Here is an 11893-nt window from a genome sequence, read left to right on the forward strand (position 1 = left end):
ATAAACATACATGTGGTAAGAAACTGACAGAACTGTTATGACTCCATGGATGATGAGGAACTGAAAAACGGTATGGTTGAAAGAGATGGGGCAAAAGGAGTGGCTAATAAGTCTGGCTGCACATCTGGCTGGCTGACTTACTGCAAATTGAGAAATTATGTGACTAAACTCAACATAAAGAAGAAGAAACTGTATTATGAAGCCAAGATCAATGATATAAAGGACTTTAGAGTACTTTAAATGAAATTATAGGCAGAAAGACAAATTCAACTCCATCTTTCATTGGCTTATTCATCACAAAACAATTTGATGTTGCCAACACATTGTTAAGATTATTTCATTGGTAAAGTGAGCAAACTTTGGAAGGAAATGCCAACAACGAACAGTGAGCCATCTTGACTAAGAGTTAAGGAGAGACTGACTGCCTCACTTTTTCTTTTTATAAGGAGCGTGTTGAATATCAGAGGACGACCATCTAAATTGTTTGCACACAGCTCTGACACATACACACACTTACCCCGCCAGACATGCCACCAGGGGTCTTTTTACAGTCCAGTATTATATAGAGCAATTATTGCATGGAACTCCCTTCCATATTACATATTCCTTATTACTCAAATCAACAGCAAACCTGGTTTAAAAAAACCCCAGATAAAACAATGTCTCACGTCACAACGCCTCGCCACTATTTGACCTAGATATTTTGTGTGTGTGTGTGTATATATAGTTGTGTGGCTATGTGTGCCATTTTTAGATTCATGTAGTTCGGTCCCTGAGTTGTTCTTGTCTGTTAATGTTCTGTATTATGTCATGTTTCATGTTTTGTGTGGACCCCAGGAAGAGTAGCTGCTGCTTTCATAACAACTAATGGGAATCCTAATAAAATACCTAATACCCCTCAACCACCCCAATGGGCATTTTATTATATATATATATATATATATATATATATATATATATATATATATATATATATATATATATATATATATATATATATATATATATATATATATATATATATATATAAACAGCAGTATATATATATTTAAAAAATATATATATATATATATTTTTTTTTTGAATCTGTTTTTTTTTAAATATATTTTTTTATTTTTTGTGTTACATTTTCCTTGTTTTATTTCACTAGTCCTGCATGTTGGGGCTCGGTGCCTAAGATTTTCACTGTACCCTGCAATCACACCTGCAACCCTGTACATGTGACTATTAAACACTCTGAAGCTGAATCTAAGCCAGATACGACCACAAACTACTACTGACAATATCTCCAGTAATTCAATTGATACAGTTTTGGATTGCCAATCAAGCAATACTGTTATCATGTATTCTCAACTTTCTAGTGTGACACAAAAGTGCCGATGACTGAAAAGTGTTTTTTTTCTTTGTCTCCACAGCAAGGACTTGAACAGTATGAGCAACGTTTTCCTACGAGGTAAGGCACACTTTCCTTTTTTCCTCTCTCTCTATAAATACAAATACTCGGTTGTGATAGTGAATTGATAAGGTTTGGCCGGGTGGCACTAGACTAGATAGACTGGATATGATTTCATGGACCAAAGGTTAGACACTACAAGTAATTAGCGTCCTTAAGTATTCCCCTGATAGGAACTCCAACTTTCCAACATAAACTATATAACTACAAACAAGGTCATATCAGGTTTTTGTTGTGTTAATTGCCATATCATTTTAATGGTTTATTTTTGGTGTGTTTCCGTTTTTTTCCCCCTGATTTATTTATTTATTTGATGACGAGACCTAGCTATGATATTATCATGATTATGTGATATCATTTGGGACAGAAAGATTGGTTTGCCCAAAAACCCAAATGTTGGTTCACCTCAACCCATGTTGGACCAATGGGAATCACCTATCCTTATGCCATTCCTAGTGGGTCAAAGAAATATTTTCCCTCAGTCTTTTAACCTATTACTTTGAAACATATTTGTTTGCTTTTATCGTTAAGTTTCATTTAGGCTATTATAATTTTGATTTCAGGGAAAAGCCCCAGGCTTGAACACTCCCCTCCTAGCTACTGACCCTCCATAGTATTGTTACTATCCCTTCTGCGCTGCTGCCCACACTGTGCTCTGTCTCCATGTATATAGGCTACAGTATACTAGACCTGGGTCCATATAATATGTGTTTTCTAAGCTATTTGAACTCAGGTCTGAAGTAAACGTTGAATGTGAAAGGCTGTCAGTTAATTTGTTGTAGCATATCAGAGAAATGAGATTGAAGACATGAAGTTAGCATTTTAATGTCTTCTCCTTTTATATCTGAGGGAAAGGTTATCTTAACTGTATGAAATACTATTATTCAAATACTCGTCGTGAATGGATGAAGGGAATGTTCAGACGGAGGCAGCAACATGGGACCCAGTGCCAAAATTGTCCAAACTAAATGCCTGTTGTTGGCCCAGTGTATTATTTGGCTGTGGTTGTGTTGCTCCACTGTTGTTTCTCTGAGTGCCTATATACTGTATATACCTGGAAGCTTCTCCTTCTCTTTGTTCCACAGTTCCGAAGGGGGAACAGTTACGAAATTGATTTCAACAGTGTGAGAAGGGACAGACAGACACAGACTCGGCTTGCTGCTGCTGCAATAAGACTGACTTACTGACTGCCAGGCACCTCTGCAATCCCTCATCATCTGCCCTCCTCACCAGTCACTCTAACCCTCACCCCTCCCCTCCTCTCTCTAACCCTCACACTTCCTCTCGCTAACCCACCACAACACTCCCCTCTCCTCCGGCGCTTACCAGTCTATCCTCCCCACCCCCCCCCCCAATTCCACCAAGGGAAAGACTTGTCTATCCTCCTTTCCTTCCTGCCTCTCTCACCTGGCACTTTCACACTACTGGGAAGTTCCCAGGCCAAGCACTGGTGGAACCAGTACCCACCGCTAATGGACTGACACCATACTGACACCATCCTGACACCAGGACTGACACCATCCAAATCATTGGAATGATGGACTTTGTCTGAGGATGAAAATTAGGATAATCTTTTGCTTGTCTTTCATGCATGTATATGTCTTTTCTATTCAATGGGGATTTATTCCTCTGTAAACATATATAATAAAATAGTACAAATTATTTAAAATAAAATCTTTAACATTCTACACCAGATTGAAGGTTGAAGGATGTATATTATCATTGTAAATCAAAATGGTAATCCAAAGGGGACTGTTTTAGTCATGTAAAGATGATAATGAATGATCAAAAAAATGTCAAGTTAAAACTATACTGGGTCTTCTTATCCGTCAGACAATAACTTTACTTTATAGACTGTGATGTTCTTCTGATAACGTCTAACGTTCCTCTTCAAATGAGAGGCGTATGTATCACATGTAGTGAAATAACTTAAATGTAAATGGTATTTTTTTTTTCCTTCTCATTATTATAACTCATTGGGGGGCATCCGCCCAATGAAATGGATGACCATGAATGTGTACTGTACATTAATGTACCATAAAGTAAAATATATGATTTAGTATATCTATTGATTATCAGTTGATCAAAACGCACCTTAAAGACCCAATACTCTGTATTATTTGTGCCATTCTCTGTAAACATGTATCATTGTGTTTATTATTAGCCACAAAGTCATGTTTTATGATGTCAGACGTGTTACCCGACAGGCAGTGTGAAATACTTTTACTCTGATAATCAAAAGCTTGTGGATTTCTGAATACATCTTTTTTTTGTCTTTAATATAAATATACACAAGGCTGAACGGGGAAAACAACCCTCATCCCGGAAAGAAAGAGTTGCGAGGCTCTGAGTAGGGTTACTGTTCAGGCATGAAGAAACAGCTGATATCTGCACCTCGGCCACCCCACAACAAAGGTGCTACATTTCATGGTGTGGAAACCATGTTGCCAAAGCAACAGCCTCTGTTCTCATCCCCTCCAATCAGTGCTGCCTGGATGCCATCTTTTAACAACAAAAAACATCATTGTGACTACACCGTGCCTCTTGCTGTGCGTACAATAGGAAGATGAGTTGTGACTAACATGAATAAATGTTTGCTAGCTATAAACCATTCAATCTAACCGTTGTGCAATTACCATATCACAGAAATAATAGGTCATTCTGATCTGCACAGTTATATACAGAAACGTTGGAGTGAATGAATGGGTGAGATGCCCTTAAAGGAGTCATCAGTCATCCATTTGCCAACAGCACAACTGCAAATTATGGCAATAATTGAATTGGATCAATAGCCATTTAGAGCGTTGTAATAAATAGCCTTTTGTCACATGTACTGTAACTCTTGCTATTGTGACACATATATATATTTGCAGTACATATGAAATGACCAACTGTGCAACCTCGAAAAGGGAGAGGAGTTGATTTGTTATTGTGACTTCATTCAGCCTTCTTGTACATTTAGTCTTTGTATTAAAATAAAGGGAATGTGAAAAAAAGCATGATATGTGAGGCAGGATAAAACATGTCTGTTATTTCTATGTGCTGAATAAAGAAAGACGTTAGTCTGTCTGCTTGTCTATATGTTCGTCAATACCTGGTCCTGTCTAGAATTTCTGATTTATCTTTGAATTCCCCCTTTAAATCCTATTAGATTTGACCCAATTATTACAACTTGCCAAAGAGAGGAATAAGTGACATTTACAGCACAAAACTCATTTCCGCCACAAACAAAATGGTGTCTTCCTTACATGTGCCTTGCTGTCTCTTTTCCGCTCCGTTTCTCTGTTTGTGTGTGACCAAACTCCTCTCTTCCCCTAGCTTTGCCAACCCCCTTCTCTGTCTATCTGTGTTAAATGTAGAGACAAAAGCACTCTCAAACGAGTTACTACGACCAGAAGCTGCCAATGTTTCTTCTTTCTCCACTAGAATAAGGCCAAGGTAGGAGAATTCAGACTGCCACATCTGAAGAGAGAGCATGACCACTCTGTGGGGGGGGAATTTGTTTGATATACATTATCGTTCAAAAGTTTGGGGTCACTTAGAAATGTCCTTATTTTTTAAAGAAAAGCAAAACATTTTTGTCCATTTTTAAAATTATATCAAATTAATCAGAAATACAGTGTAGACATTGTTAATGTTGTAAATGACTATTGTAGCTGGAAACTGCTTTTTTTTTTAATGGAATATCTACATATGCGTTCAGAGGCCCATTATCAGCAACCATCACTCCTGTGTTCCAATGGCACGTTGTGTTAGCTAATCCAAGTTTAACATTTTTAAAGGCTAATTGATGCTTATTTGCTTCTTTAATCTAACCTGAATAGAAAGAGTGGGAGACCCCGGTGCACAACTGAGCAAGAGGTCAAGTACATTAGTGTCTAGTTTGAGAGTGGGATGCTGGCCTTCTAGGCAGAGTTCCTCTGTCCAGTGTCTGTGTCCATCTTAATCTTTTACTTTAATTGGCCAGTCTGAGATATGGCTTTTTCTTTGCAACTCTGCCTAGAAGACCAGCATCCCGAAGTCGCCTCTTCACTGTTGACATTGAGACTGGTGTTTTGTGGGTACTATTTAATGAAGCTGCCAGTTGAGGACTTGTGAGGCGTCTGTTTCTCAAACTAGACACTCTAATGTACTTGTCCTCTTACTCAGTTGTGCACCGGGGCCTCCCACTTTTCTTTCTATTCTGGTTAGAGACAGTTTGCGCTGTTCTGTGAAGGGAGTAGTACACAGCGTTGTACAAGATCTTTAGTTTCTTGGCAATTTCTCACATGGAATAGCCTTGCTGACAATGGGCCTCTGTACACCTATGTAGATATTCCATAAGAAAAATCTGCTGTTTCCAGCTACAATAGTCATTTACAACATTAACAATGTCTACACTGTATTTCTGATCAATTGCTGATGTAATTTTAATAGACAAAAAAACGGAAAACTTGAGTGTGCATAACTATTCACCCCCCCAAAGTCAATACTTTGTAGAGCCACCTTTTGCAGCAATTACAGCTGCAAGTTTATTGGGGTATGTCTCAATAAGCTTGGCACATCTAGACACTGGGATTTGTGTCTGTTGGTGTACAGCAATCTTTAAGTCATACCACAAATTCTCAATTGGATTGAAGTCTGGGCTTTGGCCATTCCAAGACATTTAAATGTTTTCCCTTAAACCACTCAAATGTTGCTTTAGCAGTATGCTTAGGGTCATTGTCCTGCTGGAAGGTGAACCTCCATCCCAGTCTCAAATCTCTGGAAGACTGAAACAGGTTTCCCTCAAGAATTTCCCTGTATTTAGCGCCATCCATCATTCCTTCAATTCTAACCAGTATCCCAGTCCCTGCCGATGGAAAAACATCCCCACAGCATGATGCTGCCACCACCATGCTTCACTGTGGGGATGGTGCTCTCGGGGTGATGAGAAGTGTTGGGTTGTGATGGCGAAAAAGCTCAATTTTAGTCTCATCTGACCAGAGTACCTTCTTCCATATGTTTGGGGAGAATCCCACATGCCTTTTGGTGAACACCAAACATGTTTGCTTATTGTTTTCTTTAAGCGATGGCATTTATCTGGCCACTCTTCCGTAAAGCCCAGCTCTTTGGAGTGTACGGCTTAGAGGTCCTATGGACAGATACTCCAATCTCCGCTGTGGAGCTTTGCAGCTCTTTTAGGGTTATCTTTGGTCTTTTTGTTGCCTCTCTGATTAATGCCCTCCTTGCCTGGTCTGTGAGTTTTGGTGGGCGGCCCTCTCTTGGCAGGTTTGTTGTGATGCCATATTTTTTTAATAATGGATTTAATGGTGCTCAGTGGGATGTTCAAAGTTTCTGATCTTTTTTTTTATAACCCAACCCTGATCTGTACTTCTCCACAACTTTGTCCCTGACCTGTTTGGAGAGCTCCTTGGTCTTCATGGTGCCACTTGCTTAGTGGTGCCCCTTGCTTAGTGGTGTTGCAGACTCTGGGGCCTTTCAGAACAGGTGTGTGTGTGTGTGTGTGTATATACACACACACACACACACACAGGTAGACTTTATTTAACTAATTATGTGACTTCTGAAAGTAATTGGTTGCACCAGATCTTATTTAGGGGCTTCATAGCGAAGGGGGTGAATACATATGCACGCACCTCTTTTCTGTTTTTTTTTTTGTCTCATTTTTTGAAACAAGTAATTTTTTTTCACTTCACCAATTTTGACTATTTTGTGTATGTCCATTACATGAAATTCAAATAAAAGTCAAATTAAATTGCAGGTTGTAATGCAACAAAATATGAAAAACACCAAGGGGGATGAATACTTTTGCAGGGCACTACATACATACATACATACATACATACATACATACATACATACATACATACATACAGTGCCTTTCGGAAAGTATTCAGACCCATTGACATTTCCACATTTTGTGACGTTACAAAATCAGTTTTTTTTTTGTAATAATTAATGTAAAAAAATAAATATTACATTTACATAAGTATCTTGGCCCTTTACTCAGTACTTTGTTGATGCACCTTTGGCCTGGAGTTTGCCAAAAGACACCTAAAGACTCTCAGACCATGAGAAACATGATTCTCTGGTCTGATGAAACCAAGATTGAACTCTTTCGCCTGAATGCCAAGCGTTACGTCTGCAGGAAACCTGGCACCATCCCTACGGTGAAGCATGGTGGTGGCAGCAACATGCTGTGGGGATGTTTTTCAGCGGCAGGGACTGGGAGTCTAGTCAGGGTCGAGGTAAAGATGAACAGAGCAAAGTACAGAGAGATCCTTATTGAAAACCTGCTCCAGAGCACTCAGGACCTCAGACTTGGGTGAAGGTTCACCTTCCAACAGGACAATGACCCTAAGCACACAGCCAAGACAATGCAAGAGTGGCTTCAGAGAAGAATGGGAGAAACTCCCCAAATATAGGAGTGCCAAGCTTGTAATGTCATATCCAAGAAGACTCGAGGCTGTAATCGCTGCCAAAGGTGCTTCAACAAAGTACTGAGTAAAGGGTCTGAATACTTATGTAAATGTGATAATTCTGTTTATTTTTAAATTAGCAAAAATGTCTAATCCTGTTTTTCTTATCATTATGGGGTATTGTGTAAAGATTGATGTGGAAAAAAACGATATAATACATTTTAGAATAAGGCTGTAACCTAACAAAATGTGGAAAAAGTCAAGGGATATGAATATTTTCTGAGAGCACTGTAGGTACAGTAGGGGTAAAGTCAAGCTGTTTAGGGTCCTATTGGTTCAAGACTTGATGCACCACTACCGCTTGCCATGCAGAAGCAGAGAGAAAAGTCTATATGGCTTGGGTGGTTGGAGTCTTTGACCATTTTTGTGGCTTTCCTCTGACACCCCCTGGTATATTAGGTCCTGGATGGCAGGAAGCTTGGCCCCAGTGATGTACTGGGCCGTACACACTACCCTCTGTAGCGCATTGCAGTCGGGTGCCTTGCAGTTGCTGTACCAAGCGTTGATGCAGCCAGTCAGTGGGAAGGCTGTAGATCTTTTGGAGAATCTGAGAATGCCAAACCTTTTCAGCCTCCTGTGGGGGAAGAGGCGCTGTAGTGCCCTCTTCACAACTATGTGGGTGTGTGTGGAACATGTTAATTCCTTAGTGATGTGGACGACGAGGAACTTGAAGCTCTCGACCTGCTCCATGTGAATGGGGGCATGCTCAGTCCTCCAGTTCCTGTAGTCCATGATCAGCTCCTTTGTCTTGCTGACGTTGAGGGAGAGGTTATTGTCCTGGCACCACACTGCCAGGTCTCCTATAGGCTGTCTCATCATCATTGTCAGTGATCTGTCCTATCACCGGCGTGTCATTGGCAAACTTAATGATGGTGTTGGCGTCATGCTTCTCTGTTGATTTGTAACGGCTTGTGAGAGTTAGGGTTTGGGTTGCGGCTAGAGATGGGGTTTGGGTTGCGGCTAGAGAAGCGATTAGGGTAAGGGTTAGGTTTGAGGCTATAGGATTTGTGTTGAACCGGGATGTGGACATGAAGCTAGGGTTAGGGTTGTTGAATGAATACCACTGTAGGTTACAGTACAGTAGTTATACTGATCCACCACCATACCGCTGTAGGCTACAGTACAGCATTTATACTGATCCACCACCATACCGCTGTAGGTTACAGTACAGCAGTTATACTGATCCACCACCACACCGCTGTAGGCTCCAGTACATTAGTTATACTGATCCACCACCATACCGCTGTAGGCTACAGTACAGCAGTTATACTGATCCACCACCATACCGCTGTAGGTTACAGTACAGCAGTTATACTGATCCACCACCATACCGCTGTAGGCTACAGTACATTAGTTATACTGATCCACCACCATACCGCTGTAGGCTACAGTACAGCAGTTATACTGATCCACCACCCTACCGCTGTAGGCTACAGTACAGCAGTTATACTGATCCACCACCCTACCGCTGTAGGCTACAGTACAGCAGTTATACTGATCCACCACCATACCCCAGCCAGCCAGCCAGCTAGTTCTTCTTACTGGTCATAAACAGGAACTTCTCCCAACTGCATGTAAACCTGACCTGTGAGCCCTGACCTGCAACGGGTATTGTAGTGCCATTTAACTGGTGTCTGTCTGTACAGTACTCTGTGTTTTGGTGTGATTTGTGTAATGTTTGTGTGTGTGTGCCATATGCCTGTTTGTGTGTGCCTGCATACTTGCCTCTTTTTTTGCGTGTGATTTTTTTTTTATTTTTATGTTGGTTCTTTTTGTTTTGTTGTACTGAACAAATTGCATTCTGGGAAGTAACATGCTTTAGAGAATGACATAATGACCTAAGATTAACTTTAGTTTTATTAACATTGGTTGGGGTTTTTGAAAAATACTTCAAACTAACCATATATGGGAAAATAGTGTTTTGAATGTTTTACTGTCTATAGCAGATTCATTGGTTATATGTAAAGACTGTTTAATCAAATGTAAATGTGTGATAAATATGTATGTTTATGAGTACTGTGGCAATGGTTAGTTTACTAAGAAGTGACACATTACAATGATAAGTAAGTGACATTTATTTATCTATTCTTTGAGATGGACATGAATGTTCACACCATAGGACTCTGTTTACCTTTCAGTGTGAGGCTTTTGAGTCAGCAGGAACCCCTCGTAAGTGACAAGATGAGGCACCTGTTGCCATTCAGCCAACCTATCACGCATTAATTCACTGGCTTCCTCTCACGTCAACTTGGTCTTTCTTACGTTCACTATCTAACTCGACATCACTGTCATTGGCTAGTCTGGTTTCATGAGGGTCCATAGCCTGGATCTGAAATGGTACCCTGTGCATGTCTGTATGAACGTTCTGACCAGATGAACCAAATCTTCATTCTCTGTTGGTTTTATTTTGTAGCATGACTGCTTGCCTTGTTCACACATCAGTCTCATTTCACCCTTAACCCATCTTCAATCAGAGGCAGCTCCAAACTCACTCTCTTGCTGCAGTAAAAGTGATGATTCTCTACTCTGTAATCCTGGGTGTTAATAACTGTTCGTCCCCACTTCCCGATTTTCATCTCTCCTGTCCCTACAGTGTCCCCCCGCCAAAGGAGAAACCAGCCCAGGCCACTGAGGACCAACCCAGGCCTCTCATCTCTGACCATGACCAATCTCCTCCTCCAATCCTCTATTAGCTCCATGCCCTACTTCTTGTTATCCTTGGTTCTGATTGGTTGCTGTGAGGCACGGATATATTTAGCCAGCCAATTGGAATAGAAAACCCCTGATTCTGCTGGAAAAATTCAAGCACACACAGGATTGATCTTTCTCAAGTACTGTAGACGATGTACTACCTTTGACCTTTAGTTTTAGCAGGACCTATGATGACTGAATATACCTGTCTAACTGAACTATGCATAGCATTCAAGCCCAACTAGCCTTGGACTGTATCTTCAATCAAATTAAAGCATTTGAAAACTGCTACATACTGTATGCCGGAAATTGTAGTTTATTCTGTTATTTGTTACGGATAATGATTTATGCATACATCAAGTTTAAGAAGATGTCGTTGTTTGATCTACATTTATTTGGGGGTCTAGTTCTATGATCTGGTCATACAGTATGTTACTTGGGATTTGTAGGGAATATCTTTAGTTTGTGTGAGCAATACATTTGTCACAAAGTAAAGTATTTTCTATATTACGGAGAATAAACAGAACACTGGACAGGCTGGCTGTGTGTAAAAACGTTCTACTGGAGTCTGTCTTCCACTGGGACCCCAACGTTCCACTGGGACCCCAACGTTCTACTGGAGTCTGGGTTCTACTGGGACCCTAACGTTCTACTGGAGTCTGGGTTCTACTGGGACCCCAACGTTCTACTGGAGTCTGGGTTCTACTGGGACCCTAACGTTCTACTGGAGTCTGGGTTCTACTGGGACCCCAATGTTCGACTGGAGTCTGGGTTCTACTGGGACCCCAACGTTCGACTGGAGTCTGGGTCTTAGGACAGAGAGAGAGAGAAAGAAAAGTTCAATACTATACACAATACACAAAGTTATAGCATTCTATATAGATTATTTTCCGTGTTATTTTCATATTGTAAATGACAGCAGAACAATAGGATTAAGAATTCATGCATACAAACAATATATTAACTCTTAATTAACATTATCCTATTGTTCTTCTGTCATGCCATTACTACACAAGACAAAGGATTTGTACCTTAAAATAGATATTCCTGTTGTATTTTGTACCCGTTTCTATATGTATGTAGTTCTCATCCAGTTTCATTTGTCTGTAAATCAATCTACAATGTATAGAAGGACACACTGCATTTACTGTATGAAATATAGGGAAAATAACACATTGCAGAGTGTATTCCATATGTTACCAGTGTGTTTATACTGTGCAAGAAGAAATAATAATAATCTCATTCCTTTGGGTGCGTTTGTTTGTGCGTGTACCAAGAAATACATGAG

General features: G+C 40.2%; 1 protein-coding gene and 1 long non-coding RNA gene across 4 annotated transcripts in view; both read left to right on the forward strand.

Moving 5' to 3' along the window:
- The window catches only part of LOC115201684 (brain-specific angiogenesis inhibitor 1-associated protein 2), a 140111-nt gene extending 135567 nt beyond the window's left edge, over positions 1-4544 (forward strand). For all 3 annotated transcript variants that reach the window (XM_029765506.1, XM_029765505.1, XM_029765507.1), the window contains one exon: positions 1416-4544. In XM_029765506.1, the coding sequence (XP_029621366.1) occupies positions 1416-1457 (42 nt within the window). In that variant the 3' untranslated portion in view covers positions 1458-4544. The remainder of the gene's footprint in view (positions 1-1415) is intronic.
- A 5106-nt stretch (positions 4545-9650) lies between these two features.
- On the forward strand, positions 9651-11853 carry LOC115201687 (uncharacterized). Its single transcript, XR_003879793.1, has 2 exons — positions 9651-10083; positions 10508-11853. It is a non-coding gene; the product is annotated as an uncharacterized LOC115201687 (long non-coding RNA).
- Positions 11854-11893: the final 40 nt, after the last annotated feature.

This window comes from Salmo trutta, chromosome 10 (assembly GCF_901001165.1).
Source record: "Salmo trutta chromosome 10, fSalTru1.1, whole genome shotgun sequence".
Classification (NCBI taxonomy): domain Eukaryota; kingdom Metazoa; phylum Chordata; class Actinopteri; order Salmoniformes; family Salmonidae; genus Salmo; species Salmo trutta.